This window comes from Dreissena polymorpha, chromosome 10, assembly GCF_020536995.1.
Source record: "Dreissena polymorpha isolate Duluth1 chromosome 10, UMN_Dpol_1.0, whole genome shotgun sequence".
In the NCBI taxonomy this organism is placed as follows: Eukaryota; Metazoa; Mollusca; class Bivalvia; order Myida; family Dreissenidae; genus Dreissena; species Dreissena polymorpha.
Genome location: NC_068364.1, coordinates 20034024 through 20054929, shown reverse-complemented (window position 1 = coordinate 20054929; position 20906 = coordinate 20034024). Strand labels below are relative to the sequence as shown.

General features: G+C 36.1%; 2 protein-coding genes across 2 annotated transcripts in view; one reads left to right on the top strand and one right to left on the bottom strand.

Moving 5' to 3' along the window:
- Positions 1-5466, top strand: part of LOC127848268 (myosin-2 heavy chain-like) — a 28537-nt gene extending 23071 nt beyond the window's left edge. The window contains exon 12 of the mRNA XM_052380635.1: positions 3821-5466. Within this exon, the coding sequence (XP_052236595.1) occupies positions 3821-4582 (762 nt within the window). The 3' untranslated portion in view covers positions 4583-5466. The remainder of the gene's footprint in view (positions 1-3820) is intronic.
- Positions 5467-17909: 12443 nt separating this feature from the next.
- Positions 17910-19386, bottom strand: LOC127848978 (zinc finger protein 578-like). The gene is made up of 3 exons (XM_052381707.1): positions 19099-19386; positions 18516-18658; positions 17910-18117 (listed from the first exon to the last, which is right to left on the bottom strand). Exons 1-3 carry the CDS (start codon positions 19384-19386, stop codon positions 17910-17912), a joined length of 639 nt encoding a protein of 212 aa, XP_052237667.1.
- Positions 19387-20906: the final 1520 nt, after the last annotated feature.

Below are 20906 nucleotides of genomic sequence, written 5' to 3'. Positions count from 1 at the left end.
TATTGTCATCACCTTGGCGTCGGCGTTGGCGTTGGCGTCGGCGTCCGGTTAAGTTTTGCGTTTAGGTCTACTTTTCTCAGAAAGTATCAATGCTATTGCATTCAAACTTGGTACACTTACTTACTATCATGAGGGGACTGGGCAGGCAAAGTAAGATAACTCTGGCGTGCATTTTGACAGAATTATGTGCCCTTTTTATACTTAGAAAATTAAAAATTTTGGTTAAGTTTTGCGTTTAGGTCCACTTTTCTCAGAAAGTATCAATGCTATTGCATTCAAACTTGGTACACTTACTAACTATCATGAGGGGACTGGGCAGGCAAAGTTAGATAACTCTGGCTTGCATTTTGACAGAATTATGTGCCCTTTTTATACTTAGAAAATTGAAAATTTTGGTTAAGTTTTGTGTTTAGGTCCATTTTATTCCTTAAGTATCAAAGCTATTGCTTTCATACTTGCAACACTTACTAACTATCATAAGGGGACTGTGCAGGCAAAGTAATGTAACTCTGACTGGCATTTTAACAGAATTATGTGCCCTTTTTATACTTAGAAAATTGAAAATTTTGTTAAGTTTTGTGTTTAGGTCCACTTTATTCCTACAGTATCAAAGCTATCGCTTTCATACTTGCAACACTTATTAACTATCATAAGGGGATCGTGCAGGCAAAGTTATGTAACTCTGACTGGCATTTGGACGGAATTATGGGCCCTTTTTACTTAGAAAATTGAAAATTTGGTTAAGATTTGTGTTTTGGTCCACTTTACCCCTAAAGTATCATAGACATTGCTTTCATACTTGGAACACTCACAAACTATCATAAGGGTACAGTAACAGGACAAGTTGCATAACTCTGGTTGTCATTGTTACGGAATTATGGCCCTTTTTTTACTTAGTAACTTTGAATGTATGGTTAAATTTTGTGTTTCGATCCACTTTACGTCTTAAGTATCAAGGCTATTGCTTTCAAACTTCAAATACTTTCATGCTATCATGAGGTTACTGTACCTGGCAAGTTGAATTTTACCTTGACCTTTGAATGACCTTGACTCTCAAGGTCAAATAATTAAATTTTGCTAAAATTGCCATAACTTCTTTATTTATGATTAGATTTGATTGATACTTTGACAAAACTACTCTTACCTGACATACCACAATAGACTCCACCCAAACTATCCCCCGTGCCCTCCCCCCCTCCCCCCCTAATTTTTTTTTTTTTTAAGATCATCTCACAAATGACCACCACACCCTCACACTATACCCCCACTCCACCCCCACCCCCCCACCCCCCCACCCCCAATTTTTTTTTTTTTTTTTTTTTATTTTTTTTTAAGATCATCTCACATATTACCACCACACCCTCACACTATACCCCCCCCCTCCCCCCAATTTTTATTTTTTTAAACGGTTATGTTTGAAATACCGTCCAACCATCGCACCCAAACCCCCCCCCCCCCCCATCCCCCCCCCCCACCCCCCCCCACCCCCGATTTTTATTTTTTTATTTTTTCGCTTTTTTGGAAGATAATGTAATAAATGTCCACAACCCCACACTATACACCCCTCTTCACTCCACCCCTCCCTCCTTTGTGATTAAAAATGAGAGTCCCTTCACCTTTAAAAAGAAAATAGATGAGCGGTCTGCACCCGCAAGGCGGTGCTCTTGTTTAACATTCAGCATGGTGTCCGCTCTCTAATTCAAGTAGTTTACATCCGATCTTCACCAAACTCGGTCAGAAGTTGTATGGAGATGATCTTAAGGCCAAGTTTTAACATGAGCCTTTCTGGGTATAAAACTAGGTCAAGGGGTCACTTAGTGCATTTTAAAAATTGAGCATGGTGTCTGCTAATTTTTGTGAAGACGACATGCAAAATATTATGTGTCAATGCGGCATGTGGGGGTAATAGTCACGTCTGTGACAAAGCAGTTAATCCATTAATATATAATTCAAAAGAGAAAAGTTTAGAAAAATATGATGGGGTTGTTTTGTAGCATGGATAAAGTTGATTTTAAATTAGGCAGACATTTTTCAAGTGGATAATGTGTTACAGTGAATTTTGATAGGGAAAACACTCAAGTGTTCATACATGCTTTTTACATACAGTATATGGTATTTTTTAATGTTGTATAATTTATCAGTGGTTTGTATGTGAAAAAGTATATGTGTAAAAGTACATGTATATGCGAAAAAGTATGTGTGAATGGGTACACTGATCTATACCATGGCATATTCATGGGACCAATAATATATGTTTTAAATTGCTCTGCAAGATTTGTTTAAAATGCTTGCAAATGGGTCTTTAGCACAGACCAAAATTTACTGATTTCATACTACATGTACATACATCAGAGCTCCAGATAAGGGTCGTATTTTTGTAATTATGAATTATTTTCAAGTCCGTTACTTATTTATTTTAAAATCTTGTCGTACCATTAAGAATTAGAAAATCAAGTTACGAATATTATTTTTACATCGGTTCGTATCGATTTTTATTGAGTTCTTTTCGCGTATTAAAGATCTTTGCGGTGCTTATATAGAATGGTTATCGGGTTTGTTTAACAAAGCGCATTTTTTTCCAATAAAAGCGGCGTATACAGTCTATCTGTCAAAAAACAATGGCGGCGCCCAGAGAGCGTCCTAAAAAACTGCAAAGCGTCCAAAAACACGCTTTTAACATATTGTACGCAAAGTGAGCTGAAGTTAAATGTTTAGAAAGACATTATAGAAAAGATCTTATACGATGTTGTATGTTCAGTTCCCGACACAGTCGGAAAAGCTCAACAAAAACGGGACACGACGGGTCCAAACTTAAACACAAAAAAAAACATTGAACGAGTGGAAGGGACCGTGGCTAATCGTTGAAAAGATTGAAGGGGTGACCCGTTTTAATTGTGAAATATGTAAAAATTCATCTAAGGCATGCAATCTAAGCACAGTTTGGGCATATGAAGGTATTTGAAAAATAAAATTGTATAATACTGAAAAGACACTGTTGAACTCGTATAAATAAAGTTGCTAGTATGTTTATTTTGATTTTTTTTGCATGAAAATAACCATTATTATTTATTTTAAGGTCATTTAGAAAATAAAAAATAATTATTTTCCAAAACTTAGTAGTAACGTTAAGAATAAAATTTCAGAGTTAAGAATTCTTTTTGAAAATCTGGTAGTAATTTAAGAATTTCACAAAACCTTATCTGGAGCTCTGTACATATAGTATTATCATTTTGCATTTTGCAATTTGGAATATAATATTAACAATTATGATGAATTGACATTAGAAAGGCTATTGTAGACTGACTTTACATCTTTTAATAAAAGGGGGTAAATATTTATGAATTTGATAGTTTGATCTGAAATTTGCTTCTAATTTCAGTTGAATTATGATTGTTTTATCCAAAATGTGCTTCTAATTTCTGTTAAAAAGTATAATTTGATATGGACTTTGATTCTTATTTCTGTTCAAGAGTGATAATTTGATCTGAAATTCGCTTGTAATTTCAGTTAAAAAATGATAGTTTGATCTCAGATTTGCTTGTAATATTTTTGTTAACAAATATTTAATTTGATCTGAATTTGCTTATTATTTCTATTCAAAAAAGATAATTTGTTCTGAAATTCGCTTGTAATTTCAGTTCAAAAATGATCATTTGATCTCAGATTTGCTTGTAATTTTTGTTCAAAAATAATAATTTGATCTGAATTTGCTTATTATTTCTATTCAAAAAAGATAATTTGTTCTGAAATGTGCTTGTAATTTCTGTTCAAAAATGATAGTTTGATCTCAGATTTCTTCTTATTTCTGTAACACAATCAGGTTCTGGAGGATCTCATAAAGCAGTCTGCTGAATACCAGGAGAGCGAGGCATCCCGGTCGTCAGGGGATACCATCACCATGGAGATGGAAGAGATCCCTAGCAACCAGGCATACAGTAGCAACCAGACATCTGATTATGATCCAAAGTCAGCAGTGAGTCAGGATCATTCGGAAGCTGTGTTTGCTCAGGACAATCACTCCATGGACCATGACTTAGCTGAAATTAATTTGGGAAAGAAAACGATCTCGCAGTCGTTTGGTGATTTACTAAACAAGGGTGGGCACTTGTTCAGTTTGATGAACAAAGAAATCAGCTCCAATATAGAGAACTATGACACTGACTTTCCCCCAACATTGTGTTCAGGGACGGAAAAAGCATTAAGTGATAAAAGAGATTGTGATAATCTAAAAACAGCATCTGCAGGGGCCTCATTCTTGCAGATTTCCTCAGAAATGGGTGACAACTCATCGTTGACAGGTATCTCAGGTACATGTAAAACGCCAGTTTTATCTCAGGGTGTGACTGGATGTGATATCAAGACCATTAGTGCCTCTTGTGTGGTCGTCAAGGACAGACCACATGACCTGAACATAGCAACGGGTGGGGGGAAAGCCAGGGACAATATATGGCAGGGTATGACCCAACAGGGGGTGAACTGGAAACAAAACATGACAGAGACGAACTGTGATGACGAGGCGGTCGTTCGTGATTTAGATGAGCTTGAGCTAGAAAACAAAATCGACGAAGTCACTCATTTGTGATGAATGCTTGCTCTTAGGTTGTAGTTTTTATTTACACTGTTGAAGTTTTATTTCACTTTTTGAGTCATATTTATTTGAAAAAAAGTGATTTATTTCGTAATTAATTCAAGAATGTTGACTATGGTATACTGTGTGCATGGATAATTTGATTATCTTCAACTTTGATGTATGTTTTAATGCATTTCTTGTTTTGAATGCCTAACACCTATGAAAGATTTGTTCTTTATCTAATCCTTTTTAATTTTTATTTTATAATTTTTAGAATAATTTGTTTGTGCATTGAAAAAACATTCTTTCGTTGAATTGTTTTCAATTGTGGCAAGCTTGCGGCTTAGTACAAAGAGGATTTTTAAATAAAATTATTTTTTATTTATTATTTTGATTCTTTAATGATATTCAATATTTATGTATTTATTTAAAGGTACACAGCATCTATACAGAATGTTGTATTAGTATTAAGTTTTTATATAATGCTATTATTTTATTTAAAAAGTATTTCATCAGTTGAAAGATTATATGTGTCGCGATCTAAGAAAACTGGGCATAATGCATGTGCATAGTGTTGTTCCAGATTAGCCTGTGCAGTCCTAACAGGCTAATCAGGGATGACACTTTCCGCCTTAACTGGATTTTCGTGTAGAAGAGACTTCCTTTAAACAAAAAATTCCATAAAAGCGGAAAGTGTCGTCCCTGATTAGCCTGTGCGGACTGCACAGGCTAATCTGGGACAATACTTTACGCACATGTATTAAGCCCAGTTTTCTCAGAACGGGACTCATATACATGAACCAGAATATATTGTGTGCTTAAGTAATCTCCATATGCTTTTGTTATACATTTTATGAAACTAAAAAAAAATATATATATATATATATATATGGAGACATAGAATCTTAATTACTTAAGTATTAAGGCATTATTTATTACAGATCTACTGATATTAAGTTGTTCAATTGTAACTCTAAAAAGCAGTTATTTATTATTGTGCTACTATGTGCTAAAATGTTTCCCGATTTGACCACTTAATTTTTAAAACTTGGACTAAACTTTAAGCACATGCATCAATCCCTGTTTTCTGAACTGGTATAAGGGTTCTTTGTTTGTTTTTGCATGTCTATTAACCAAAAATGTTAATAAAAACAAGAAAAAAACAACAGCAAAATGAGCAACACAAAAATCAAACTAAAACCATAAACTGTGTAATGTATATATTATAAACAAAAAAGTATATTTAAGGGACCTTTTCAGGTTTTTATAAATTGACAGAATTGAAAAAAGTCAGATTTGCAAATTTTCATTGTAATTATGTTATTTGCTGGGAAAAAATATTACTGAACACTAACCATGCTCTAACATATCCATAATATGCATCTTTTGACGATTTAAAAACCTGAAAATTATTTAGCGTTGCAAACGCTTAACATTATTCAAGTTTTAAAGGCTTCATTTCCAACCCTTAGATACTAATAAGTAGCAAACAGCATAAAACCTGAACAGACTGCGAGTTAATCGCAGGCTTTCTGGTTTTATGCTGTTTGCACATAGCCATTTTCTCTTTGCTTCTGAGTGGGAAAGGGTTAAATGGAAAATAAAATTAAAATAAATAAACTCAAGTCTATGGTATAAATGAGGAATTTGCTTTGCTTAAAATTGTATGCAACAGTCATTAGACATTATTTTATAGTTAATAGACGACATTCAATAAACAGAATTTAGTTGGTTGTAATGACATTAATTGTGTTTTTAGCTCAATATGGATATAAATGTATTTCATGGGATACACATTTCATTGAGTACTTAAGTATATATACGTTATACACATATGCATTTAACTTTGATTCCATATTGTTCTTTCATTCCTTTTGGGTTTGTAATGCATTTGCCTATTCAGCTACATATTTTTGTTTATTAGGTAATCTGTTTTGTGAAAATTAAGCAAAATGCATGTGTGTGAAGTTAATGGTATTTTTTGTTTAAAGAAAGTCGCTTTTTACTGAAAATCTAGTTAAAGCGGAAAGTGTCGTCCCTGATTAGCCTGTGTGGACTACACAGGCTAATCTGGGGACGACACTTTACGGACATGCATTATGCCCAGTTTGCTCAGAACGGGACTCATATTTTTGTTTATAAGGTTATCTGTTTTGTCCTGAAACATTTTTGCTCATGATTTGAAAAGTTGGAGAATTGTTTTAACAGTCAAACGTGTGCTACATATATGTTTCACCGACTTAAAAACCAAGGAGACAAAGAAACATTTGATTTGTTTCAGTTTTGTAAAAGTTGTCTCCCGTATGTAGGAGTTAGTTTTTGAAGACACCTAGCTGTTATCATTATGCGTGAATGACAACAATACTATATTATGGTTCTCACTTTGGTCTTCAACAAAACTGCCTACATGTATGAAATTATCTATAATCCAATTGTACAAATTCAAATAAAATTTGCTACATGACAATGAAATTCAGACTATGCTCACAAGTGTGTAAAAACAGGACACCCATATAACGTAGATAGGAACATATTCAGGGTAATGATCTTGGTATATGTATTGAGACTTTGTTTTAAAAGTTTAATTATTAAATATACAGAAACTAAACAATTGTGTAGCATTGTTTTACATCTAGCCATCTGGCTTGAATGTGTGACTTCAAAAATCTGTTTTAATTAAGTGTGTTGTTTTTATGCCCCCAAAGGAGGGCATATAGTGATCGGACCGTCCGTTGGTCCGTCTGTCTGTCTGTCTTTCCGTCACACTTTGCATTTAGGTTTCGCATATAGGTTTCAAAAAATGCTCATAACTTCTATGTCGCTTCAGATAGCAACTTGATGTTTGCCATGCATGTGTATCTCATGGAGCTGCACATTTTGAGTAATGAAAGGTCAAGGTCATCCTTCAAGGTCAAATGTCAAATATATGGCTTCAAAGCGGCACAGAAGGGGGCATTGTGTTTCTGACAAACATCTCTTGTTTAAATACATATGATTAACTGCATATAGTGTAAACTGATGCATGTTGGTATTCTGTGACTAAAGCTGTTCTTGTTAAATGATTTTTTTAATCATAAGCATGCTGAAATATTAAAGCATATACCATTATATAGTCAATGTGTGTTCCCTTCCGAAATGACTTTATTAAATTATATTAATGCAATTCACATATCAGTTTTTTATACTACATGTATCATTTGTAGTAAGTTTTTCAGAAAATTGGTATCTGTGTGTACGTACGTACGTGCATATGTAATTATCCCCCGCCAGAGGCAGGGAATATTGTTTTGGCGTTGTCCGTCCGTCTTTCCGCCCGTCCGTCTGGCACTTTTATGTCAGGAGCCATATCTTGGAATTGCTTTGGCGGACTTCTTTGAAACTTGGTATGAGTATATATATGGATAAGAGGATGATGCACGCCAAATGGCATTGTAAACCATCTGTTAATTATGGAGTTATGGCCCTTCGTATCTTGAAAAAATGCTTTTTTGTGTCCGGAGCCATATCTTGGAAGTGCTTTGGCAGATTTCATTGAAACTTGGTATGAGTATATATATATATGGATAAGAGGATGATGCACGCCAAATGGCATTGTACGCCATCGCATAATAACGGAGTTTTGGCCCTTTGCATCTGGAAAAAATGCTTTTTTGAGAGTCAAATATAACATTTTGTGCCCAGAAGCATATTGGCGGGGGATATCAATTCAATGAATTTGCTTGTTTTACTGAACTTTTACATGGATAGAAATTTTGCATGAAAGGGGCATTGAATGCATATCTGAAAAAGTATAAGTATATTAAGAGATAAAGTATTGTTAAGTATTGAGGATGATTTTTATGCCCCCGAAGGAGGGCATATAGTGATCGGACTGTCCGTCCGTCTGTCTGTCCGTCACACTTTGCGTTTAGGTTTTGAAAAATGCTCATAACTTCTATGTCGCTTCAGATAGCAATTTCATATTTGGCATGCATATGTATATGGACAAGGCCTTTCCATACGCACACAACTTTTGACCGCTGTGACCTTGACCTTAGGGTCCACGTATAGGTTTCGAAATCTGCTTTTAGGTTTCGAAAAAAGCTCATAACTTCTATCAAGTGTTTATAGGGGGCAGAAGTCATCCTATGGTGACAGCTCTTGTTGTTTAGTGAACTAGTGAGGATTAATTTGCTTTGTTACCGGTAATCAGTGAGGTTCATTCTAAGTTATTGTATATGAAAAAAAGAAACATTGTGATTATTATGTTTTATTAAATAATGATAATATACCATACATCGAATTGATTGAAAATGTTGTAACTGATGTGTTACAAATGTGTGCAAAATGTTAAGCAGATTTAGAGGATATTTGTTGGTTTCATTAGATCATTAACTTTTTATGCTCCCCCCAAAATTTTTTAGGGGGAGCATATAGTCGCCGCTTCATCTGTCCGTGCGTGTGTCCATCCATGCACAATTTTTGTCCGGGCTATTTCTCAGCAATTAATGACCGGAATTCAATTAAACTTTATGGGAAGCTTCACTACCTAGAGGAGATGTGCATATTATCAGGGGGTTCTGGTCGGATGATTTTTCACAGTTATGGCCCTTTGAAATTTTCTATAAAAAATTATTGTTCCCCCCAAATACTGTGCCCTCAAGACGTTTCCTTTAATCTGAATTTATAGTGCAATATTGTGACAAAAAAAACTTTGGGGAGCATCAACCGTCTCCGACGGTTTCTTGTATTCTTGAGTGATCAAAGAAATTTGTAGTTTCACTAGTGAATAAAAAAAAATAGAACTGAACCCAACATTTTATTAATTACATTTTTAAAGGGTTTTACTGGAGAATTGTGCAGTGATACTAATGTCATGACATCAAAATATCGATATCATTTTGCAAGTTTTGAGTCTGGTATTGTTTATGTTCAATTTTATTTTTATTGAAATTCAGGCACCAAGCATAACAGTGCAACATATCGGAAACTTTGACTGTTTTGTTTTCATTGAATGAAACAGTGAATAATCAGTTTAAAATCATAATTATGTCCTTACAAATCACAAAGCATAAAATAAACCATATATGTGCTCACTCCTGGTACATTGTTCACATTTTTTACAATGTATGTTCATGTTGAAATTTTCTATAGCAAATTGTATATACTGATCCATGCAATATTTTTTTCAGAGACATGTTCTGTTAAATGTATCTTTTTTTTAAAAATGTTTTTTGAATGGATTATTGCTGTTGGATAAATCATAAAATGTTGAATGATACTTAGTGTTGTTAAATATTATACCCTAAAAATGTTAACATCTACATACTGGGCTCATTACTTACTGTTAAGGTGCTTCTTACAGGTCTTACATTTCTGAAGTCAGTTTGGTTCCATTTAAGCTCATTTGTATGCCCCCGGTAGGGTGGCATATAGCAGTTGAACTGTCCGTCAGTATGTTAGTCTGAAAAAAAAAATTGACCATAACTTTTGCAATATTAAAGATAGCAACTTGATATTTGGAATGCACGTGTATCTCATGAAGCTGCACATTTTGAGTGGTGGAAGTTCAAGGTCATCCTTCAAGGTCAAAGGTCAAAAAAATAAAAATATTTCAAAGCAGCGCAATAGGGGGCATTGTGTTTCTGACAAACACGTCTCTTGTTGAATTTAATTGTAGCCAAGAATCAACATATAATTACATGGTCTACGAACGAATCTTAGACTAAAACTAGTCTTATTCTGTCAAAAGACAAGGATTTAAAACTTGTAAGAGACCTTTTCCTGTGTAAATACAATTTTCTAATGCTCTTGTAGCAATTTGAAATGTACTGTCCTTGCATCTGTTGGTTATTTGGTCCTTGAAGTATTCTCCATGATATCTGGAGAATGTTTGAACTAACGTCATTTATGTTAGTATGCTGATTACTTTTGAAAAGGGGGAGATGCATTACATTTTGAGACTTAAAAGGTCAAGGTCACAGATTTTGTTTCTGCAGTAAAATGAAAACTGTTGTCATCTTAATAGGTACGCGAGAGGTAAAGAAGATGCCAATCAGCCGAGGTCACCATGTCAAAAAACAAGGTCACAGGGGCTTTTAAAATGAACACTGGTTTCTTTATATACCATTTTCTTTCTAGAGGGTATCTTATTTTAAATCTGTGATGTGGACATACCAGTAATAACAAGACTATTGCCAAGCAATATAGCCCCCTACCGGCTCCATCATTGTCAGAAATTCCACCATTGTCAGATTTTTTATTTTTAGCTCACCTGAGCACAACGTGCTCATAGTGAGCTTTTGTGATCGCCTTTTGTCCGTCTTGCGTCGTCAACATTTTGCCTTGTGAACACTCTAGAGGCCACATTTATTGTCTGATCTTCATGAAATTTGGTCAGAACATTTGTCCCATTGATACCTCGACTGAGTTCGAAACTGGGTCATGCTGGGTCAAAAACTAGGTCACTAGGTCAAAAAAAGAAAAACCTTGTGAACACTGTAGAAGTCACATTTGATGCCCAATCTTCATGTAACTTTGTCAAAATGTTTGTCTAAATGATATGTTGGTCGAGTTCAAAAATGGTTTTGGTCCGTTGAAAAACATGGCTGCCAGGGGGCGGGGCAGTATTCCTTATATGGCTATAGAGAAACCTTATGAACACTCTACAAGTCACAATTTTTGCCCAATCATCATGAAACTTGGTCAAACATTGGTTTCATTGATATCTCGGACGAGTTCAAAAATGGTCCAGATCGGTGAAAAAACATGGCCGCCAGGGGGCGTGGCAGTTTTTTTTATATGGCTATAGTAAAACCTTGTTAACACTCTAGAGGCCACATTTATTGTCCAATCTTCATGAAATTTGGTCAGAAGATTGGTCTGTATGATATCTTGGATGAGTTCAAAAATGGTAACATTTGCTTGTAAAACATGGCTGCCAAAGGGTGGGGCATTTTTCCTTATATGCCTATATATGGCTATAGTAAAATGTTGTTAACACTCTAGAGTCCACATTTATTGTCCGATCTTCATGAAACTTGGTCAGAGATTAATCCCAAAAATATCTTGGACAAGTTAAAAAATGATGCCCGTTGGTTGAAAAACATGGCCGCCAGGGGGCAGGGCATTTTTCCTTATATTGCTATAGTAAAACCTTGTTTACACTCTAGAGGCCACATTTATTTTCCGATCTTCATGAACTTTGGTCAGAAGATTTGTCCTAATGATATCTTGGATGAGTTCGAAAATGGTTTTGGTTGCTTAAAAAACATTGCCACCAGGGGGCGGGGCATTTTCCCTAATATGGCTATATATCATGCTTTTGTAAAACCTTGTTAACATTCTAGTTTATTTGTTGCCATAGCAACCAGAATTTTTGACGTAGGAACAAAATGAAATGACGTGCATAATGTCCATATTGCCATCTATGCATGTTTCAAGTTTCATGAAAAAATATTAAGAACTTTTAAAGTTATCGCAGGATCCAGAAGTGTGACTGACTGACAGACAGAGCGCAAACCATAAGTCCCCTCCGGTGAAACCGGTAGGGGACAATAAGAGGCCAACACTTGAACAATAAACAAAAACAAACATGTTTGTCCTATGTTTTAATTAGTATTCAGATCTCATAATCGAATAATTAGTATTATAAAATGTTTAGAATATAATATTAGAGAGTAAAAAACACCCTATGGCATGTCCATAGAAACTATAAGCTTGTATATAAACAATTACATACTTTGTACATAAAATAATAAAAATATGATTTTTTGTATGTATTTACAGAAAAGCTTTTTGTACATTCAATGAAAACCACTCTATTTGCAGTACCATTTACAATGACTTGAAGAAAATGAAATTCAATGTCCATTTTGTTCATATGAGAGAAACTTTAAATGATATTCTTTGAAACATAAAACACACATGGGAGGTTAATAAAATATTACAAAATCTATCAAAGGCATACATAAATACTCAAAATAAAATATTTTGACAGACTAACAAACATAGATTACAAGGAGAAATGCATAATTTACTGACTATACTGGTCAGAATTGTTTTCATCGAAAGCATGCAGTGTCAGAAGCACATAAATATACAATGAGAAAACTACTGGACGCAGACTGCACAGGCTGATCTGGGATGACACTAGGCGCATGCATTAAGCCCAGTTTTCCCAAAACACGACTCTTTTACAGACCTATTTAAAGTATTTACCAAACAACATTAACAACATACTCATATAAAATGCAAAAGCAGCTAGAAGTTATGTTTTTGCTGCTACAAGTATTATTTGTTACAATACGTGAAACATAGACATAAGGATTACTGAATTGTTCTACAGGGCAGGGTACAAAGTAGTAAGAGGAGAGAGAGAAAATAAATTATTGCAAAAAACGCTACTAAGAAATCTGTACATCTTTCTGCAATGTGTCTTAAATAGACAAACATCTATGGCATAAAGTCCATGCTATGTAAAATAAGCAATCACACAATAAATAGTTTGCATAATGACATCGTCTCAGATACACAAAACATATGTACTGCGGCATTTATAAAATAGACTGCACACACTGCCGTGGTATTGAAAAGTATTTAACCCTTTGCATGCTGGGAAATTTGTCGTCTGCTAAAATGTTGTCTGCTGAATTTGTAAAAAAAGCATTTTCTTCATTTTTTTTCAAAGAATACTATCAGAATAGCAAACAGTTTGGATCCAGATGAGACGCCACGTTCTGTGGCGTCTCATCTGGATCCAAACTGTTTGCAAAGGCCTTCAAAATTCGGTTCCCGCACTGAAAGGGTTAAAGGTACAAAACTGTACCCTCGTGTTTTAAGTATTAACGTTTCCAAAAATATACCATGATTTTTTTAGAAATTTAATTGCAATACAAAATTAATTGACAAATAACACTAAGAAGATTTGCTTTCTCATTTGAGTGAAAATAATTCATTTTGCTAGTTAATAATCATATAAAATTAATTAGTAATATAACCTTTCTGTTGATGTACTAAGGTATGTTTTTCACACTTAAAAGGCAAAGGCTAACTAGAATTCTGATTACTTTTAAAGCAAAACCAAAACGCATGATTACATAAAGAGAGAATAACCTGTTTCAAAAAACTTCCACCAAAACATTGATTTCTACAGTAGTCAAGAAGTAACAGTAACTAATTTGATTAAAAATTGTAAAACAAACAATAAAATGGTTAAATCAAAAATTAAAAGACAATGTGTCCACTCACACTCATTTAACAATCAACAAATTGAGTGTAGATCGTGAAAATATTGTAACAGATAATAGAGACATGTAAAATGAAACAATAATTACACACTCAACATCAGAAATTCATTTTTGGAATAAACCTAAATTAAAACTCCACATGTGATATGTAAATAATAAAAAAAAAGGCAGGAAAAAATAATGTCTAAATGCAATTGAATAACTTTCGTTCACATCTAAATGAGATATAACCAATGCACCATAGAAAAAAGACGTGTGAATTATGACCTAATATCATGAGAACTACAAGTGCAAGATTTAACGGCTACATAGCCAGCGATGACATAATTATGCTTGGTGATGATTTGTGTAATGAGGCACTTCTTTGAAGCCCTATAAGACTATAAGTGTAATTAAAATGAAATAAACCCCAGGGTAAATGAACAATCTGCCCTAACAAGTGTGCATGTATATATACGTACATATTTTTAACTTAAACCCTTTGCATGCTGGGAAATTTGTCTTCTGCTAAAATATCGTCTGCTGAATTTCTAAAATTAGCATTTGTTTTTTTTTTTTCAAAGAATAATATCAGAATAGCAAACAGTTTGGATCCTGATGAGACGCTACGTTTTGTGGTGTCTCATCTTGATCCAAACTGTTTGCAAAGGCCTTCAAAATTCGGTTCCCGCACTGAAAGGGTTAAATAGTAAGGATATATATTCCTATACATAGCAATAATTTGTCAACATTATTTTCATGCATGTTATAGATTTCAAGCATATGATCTCTAAATATATCTCAATAAAAATGAGCAAAGGTAAAATGTAATGAACTTGACCCGAATCATAAGCACTATTGGCACCTACAAAATGTATCTAAATTACCTATACTCAACAGTATGACAATATAGACTTGAATGAATCCAGTAGTATATATTGCCCAATGGGTGCAAAAAGTTACCATGTGAAATCGAAAAAAAGAAGGCACATGGTACCTTTTTGCACCAATGGGGTGATATATTGTCTAAAATATGTTTATTTTCTTCATTCTACATCAACAATTGTTTAACAAAGCCCACAGCAATTTTGAAACCTAGTTACAGTAGCTTATTTCTTTTTGCCTTCTATGTAACAGATGTTTCCGATCGTAAATTCCGACTGAATATAGGTTTATCATATAGAGAAATATATTTTCTAGTCAGTTTGATTCAATTACATGTAATAGGAAAATACTTTAAGTGTTCAAATCAAGTTAAGTTAACATAAAATTCAGGAAAGAAGTCTGAATTCAAATCATTTAAACCCAGCAAATATAATTTCGCCCCATTGGTGCAAAAAGGTTCCATGTGCCTTCTAATTTCAATGTCAGATAGTACCTTTTTTCACCCAAGGGGTGATATATTTATTGACAGAAATGTTTCAAAAGTACATTGCACTCTTAAAAAAGCAAATTATTTTAGATCTTAAGCGGACTTCATTCTAAAGAGACTCGTTTGTTTAAGTAAGCAAATGTAACTAAACAAATATTAAAAAAAAAATTTACATTTTGTAAGTATATGGGCCCTGCATTTCGCTGTTTTTGTGATCAAGATATTTTTTTAATGAGCAGAATGAATTTTATAAATAAAAAGCTTAATATTAAACAAGAGATTGCTGAGCAATATTGTCCCCTACCGGTGAAACTCCATCATTGTAAGAATTTATTTTTTTTTGTTGCCATAGCAACCAGAATTCTTGACGTAGGAACAAAATGAAATGATGTGCATAATCTCCATATTGCCAGCTATCCATGTTTCAAGTTTCATGAAATAATATGAACAACTTTTAAAGTTCTTGCAGGATCCAGAAAAGTGTGACAGACAGACTGACTGACTGACTGACAGACGGAGTGCAAACCATAAGTCCCCTCCGGTTTCACCGGTAGGGGACAATAAATGCAAAACCTGAAACTGATACCCATGTGCATAAATCAGTAGCCTTGATATACAAATTCTGAATCATGTTGAAGCCAAAATAGCTTCATGCTTTGAAAATGTAACCTTATAAAAAATTAACCGAAGACAAAGACACAAATGTTGAGCCATCAAATACCACTGATCACAACCATTAATAAGTTGAAACAATTACCATAAAAAACAAACAGTCAAATCCATTGACTATTAAATCCATTGGCTCAAATTACAATTCATGTATTCATGCAACACTGCAAGAAATGTGGAAAAGTTCTTGAAATGACAGAAAGCTTACAATGTTTAATACCCAAAAAATGTTTCCTTACAAAAATACTAATACAAACATTTATAATATAGTTTATTAGTTAACAAACATTTGTTCAGAAAAAAAACACGCTGAATGTTTTTTTTTTCCCAGAAAATAATACAAAAGAAAACAAGGGCTGTTTGTAAAACATGCATGGCCCCCATTTGGGATGTCAATTGTAGTGGCAGCCATTGTGTGAATACGTTATTTGACACTGTGACCTTGACCTTTGATCTAGTGACCTGAAAATCAATAGGGGTCATCTGCAAGTCATGATCAATGACCATTGAAGTTTCATGATCCTAGGCGTAAGCTTTCTTGAGTTATCATCCGGAAACCATATTACTGTGTAAAGTCACCGTGACCTTGACCTTTGACGTAGTGACCGGAAAATCAATAGGGGTCATCTGCAAGTCATTATCAATGTACCTATGAAGTTTCATGATCCTAGGCGTATGCGTTCTTGAGTAATCATCCAGAAACCATTTTACCATTTCGGGTCACCGTAACCTTGACCTTTGACCTAGTGACCTGAAAAACAATAGGGGTCATCTGCGAGTCATGATCGATGTACCTATGAAGTTTCATGATCCTAGGCATAAAAAAAAAAGGCGTTCTTGAGTTATCATCCGGAAACCATTTTACTATTTTGGGTCACTGTGACCTTAACCTTTGACCTGAAAATCAATAGGGGTCATCTGCGAGTCATGATCAATGAAGTTTCATGATCCTAAGCATAGGCGTTCTTGAGTTATCATCCGGAAACCATTTTACTATTTCGGGTCAACATGACCTTGACCTTTTACCTAGTGACTTGAAAATCAATAGGGGTCATCTGCGAGTCATGGTCAATGCACCTATAAAGTTTCATGATCCTAGGCCTAAGCGTTCTTGAGTTATCATCCGGAAACCATTTTACTATTTCGGGTCACCGTGACCTTGACCTCAAAATCAATAGGGGGTCATCTGCGAGTCATGATCAATGTACTTCTGAAGTTTCTTGATCCTAGGCCTAAGCGTTCTTGAGTTATCATCCGGAAACCATCTGGTGGACGGACGGACTGACATGTGCAAAACAATATACCCCCTCTTCTTCTTAGGGGGCATTAATATAAAAGCCAGCAAAATACCACCCTGTTTATAAATTCTAAGCAGTAATGACTACTGACTTATTAAAAATAGTTTTCAATTTCATGAAATTGCAACAGATGAAAGAAGCGAATATACACACATTTCTTAAAACGTGCAAGACAAATATTTGAAATTTTTTATGAAAATAAATGAACACCACAGTTTGAGCAATAGCCGAATCATATAAGCAATTATGTTTTTACAACTCTACATGTATGCCAAACAAGAACATAGCAATAATTTTTTTTGCAACACATAAAATGGTGTTTTTGTATAATATTACCTCATATCCCAAAATGTGAACGTCGCACAGAAGTTAAAGAAACAGGAATAAAAAATTGCATATTTTTTACTGTTTAATTTTGTTCAGACTTGTCAAGGCAAATGCATTTTAAGATCATTACAATTTTGATCAAGGTTAAAATATTGTACAACAATCAATCTTAAAAACTACTGAGAAATTAAGCAGCCGAGAGACCAAAATCACATAAACTGATAAACAATTCATCTACATTGTACAAACCCCTTCATGCAGACATGGTGATACTGAACAGCTAAAAAGCTTAATTCCAATGATACCATTATATAGGTGTGTGTATACAAATCTCTCTAAAATCATACAAAAGGTTTGGTAGGAACTACCAACCAACAACAGAAAAGCCACATAAAATCATAACAACAACAACTATAAAGTCTAAGAAGTCTATGAAAAAATGCAGTACGGTAAGTAAGAAAATGACACTATAACACATCCAGGTCAGGACAGTCCTCCCATGAGTGACTGACAGAATGTTCAGCGAGCTCGGTCTCGGTAGTGTAAAGCTCCTCGCACACATTGCATTGGTACATCTCCGCCTTGTGCTTCTCAAAGTGATTCTTCAGGCTCGCCTTGTAGGAGAACGTCTTGTCACACATGACACATTTAAATGGTTTTTTCTCCCCCCGTGTGCTGCCTCATGTGAGCTAACAAAAGCTGTGGACGGGCAAAATCACGCTCGCAGTACTCACAGTGTTTTAATCCATTTTTCACAATCTCCATAGAATTCACTGTGGCTTCATCGACAAGAACTAAATTCTTCTTGTTTTTAACACTTTTATTCAAATCAAACTCCTTACCGACAGTTTTCTTCTTGTTCATCACCTCATTTTCAATCTTTTTCTGAATTAATTTCAGCCTTAACGTTTTCAATCACACTCTTGACAGTTTCCTTAAAATCGGAATTATCATCTCCTGCCTTCTCCATTGCATGTGAAACCTTTGCATTACATTCCTCATTACTACCACTTCTATCATGACCCTCAATTATTGCTATGTCACTATCATTATTTTAAGAACCTTGGCCTCACTGGTATCCCGCGCTAGTTTCATCATTCAAATTCAATTTTCTCTTCCCATTCCTTGCAACCTCCTCCTTGCTCTTGCGTCCATGTCGGTTCTCTCCATGAATGGCCAGTATGTGCCTGTTGAGTGAAACTTCATAGAGAAAGTTCTGCAGCAGTAGTCACAGAGGTATGGCTTCTCTTTAGTATGGGTCCTCATATGATGCAACATCGAACTTGGTGATCCAGTTATCTCCGTGTTACATTCAGAGCATTGCCGTGCCTTTGTAACCGCTATCGATACCGTACTTTTTGTACGCCTTTTTCAACTTCTTTGGTGTCTCTCCTCCGTCGACATTATCAAAGCTTTTTTACCCACATAACTTTCATTCAGTTCTGGTGATTGTGACCGTGAACCTTCCGAACCTGCAATCCCCGTCATTTCTAGTCTTCGTCATCAATTATGCCCATAAGGGCTTCTTGACAAGATCTGTATTACTTTTCCCGTCCCCGTTCTCCTCCAGTCCGACTGACAATATCCACTCTGTCCTCCAAGTCACCCGTTTTAGACTCGTCGTGAAGCATCATTCGTCAGGCTCATTCTTGATACGGAATCCTTAGCGCCTGCCTCTTCTAGTGTAAGTATTGCGTAGATTTCGGGTTCAGCTTTATCAACCAAATGCTCAGGCAGTAAACCCTTGTTCAGCTTCTGTTTGTAACAGGACTTGATGTGCGTATGAGTATTACACTCTGAGAGAAGCGTTTTACCACAGAGCCCACACTTGTATGGTTTCTCCCCAGTGTGGATCCTCATGTGATGACGCAGACCCGCCAGACAGGACAACACCTTCTTGCAATGAGGACAGGTACGATGGGCGATACGATCCTCCTCAGACATGGCCCGGACTGCTGTCGTCGCTTCGCTGCATCCTGCTTGGTGATTTTTGAAGGCGTCACATCAACCGGACGAGACTGAGCGTTCATGACCTGCTGTCATGGAACTTGTCCCAGACTTGCTGAATATGTTCCAGAGTCAAGAGCTTACTCTCTTCTTTTGGTATTGTTGGCTTTGGTGCCAGCTCGTCTTTGTAGGTATGGGCTAAGAGAGGTAAAACTGATGTAGAGTGGGTGCTCATGTCTGTAGGAAGGTCCTGGAATTTTGTGTCAAACAATGGCTCCTCTGAAAGCTCAAGATTGGACGGATCGCTTCTGTTGGAAAACACGCTGAGAAGTTAGTAGCCTGTTTCCAGTGCTTGTTGTAGCAGTTGCGGTAGAAAGATTGCTGATAGATGGTAGTGGAGTGGAGTTAAGAGTGGAAGATGGTATTGCTAACAAATGAAGCTGATGACATGGCACTGCCGTAGCTGTACTGGTGAGGGTAGCCCTGTGGTAGGGTGGACTCAGCATGCTTCCACTGTGGGCCATAGATGGGGCTGGATACACTGGAGGGGAGGGGTATCCCTGGTACTCCCTGGACATACTGGTGTGTAGCCTGCACTGTCCATACCCTGTAACCATGGGATTCATGGGGAACAGAGTGGAACACACCTGTGGCTGTGAGTGCGCCGCTTGGTGCTGCTGTGAGAGATCCATGGCAAACATCGTAGTTTGTGGACACAGTCGCTACTTAAACTTGGTAGCCTTGAGACAGAGCCCATGGTCTCATCTGTTATCCCACGGCCCGCCCAAAACTGTCAGATCTTGGGAGTTTTCACTACCAGAAAACTGAGCCAAGCTCGAGTTTGAGCCTGGGAGAGACCAGCTAATGCCATGGGGTCGTCCTTTTCCAATTTCTTTCTACACGATTTGACATGCGTGTTCAGGTTGCTTCTTTGGGCAAAAGACTTCTTGCAGAGGCCACATTCGAAGGGTTTTTTCGCCCAGTATGAACTCTCATGTGGGTAGACAGTGAGCTCGAATAGGCCAACTCTTTGTTGCAAATCGGACAGATGATGCTTTTGGAGTTCTTAGGTGAAAGCAGTGGATTGGAACCCATTAGAGTATCTGGAGCAACAAGTCCACTCGCATCACCACCAACAGAAGAAGACAGGGGTTTGACCAATGGGTGATCTTCTAGATCCATCGAAAGCTGCTCTCCATCATCTGATCGGTGGCCAGATGCAATGTGACCAGCTAGAGAATCTATTCCAGGTAGAGCCTTAGGGGTAGAGACAGAATGAGTTGACAAGCATGAAACTGCATCACCAGGATGGCTGACACCATGATAGCTTTTTTCGCTGCTCATATTATGCCCCAGTTCTGGAAGATAGCTCTCCGCATGACTTGACACTGGGATAGAATCTTGAGCCTGGAACGGTGTTACGTTCTTCTCCAGCTCTCCGAGACTAGCTTCATGCTCTGCACCAGCCATAGCACCTTTGTCATCATTCACCTGGCCAGGAAGTCTGGCCATTCCCC

What these genes read in the sequence shown, in the direction of transcription:
- LOC127848978 (XM_052381707.1), bottom strand. Translation starts at nt 19,386, where the DNA reads ATGTCTGAGGAGGATCGTATCGCCCATCGTACCTGTCCTCATTGCAAG. An exon ending in AGGCAGGCGCTAAGGATTCC is followed by an intron (nt 18,659 to 19,098) that starts GTATCAAGAATG and finishes CTACTGCTGCAG; the next exon opens with AACTTTCTCTATGAAGTTTC. An exon ending in GAAACTAGCGCGGGATACCA is followed by an intron (nt 18,118 to 18,515) that starts GTGAGGCCAAGG and finishes CACATGAGGCAG; the next exon opens with CACACGGGGGGAGAAAAAAC.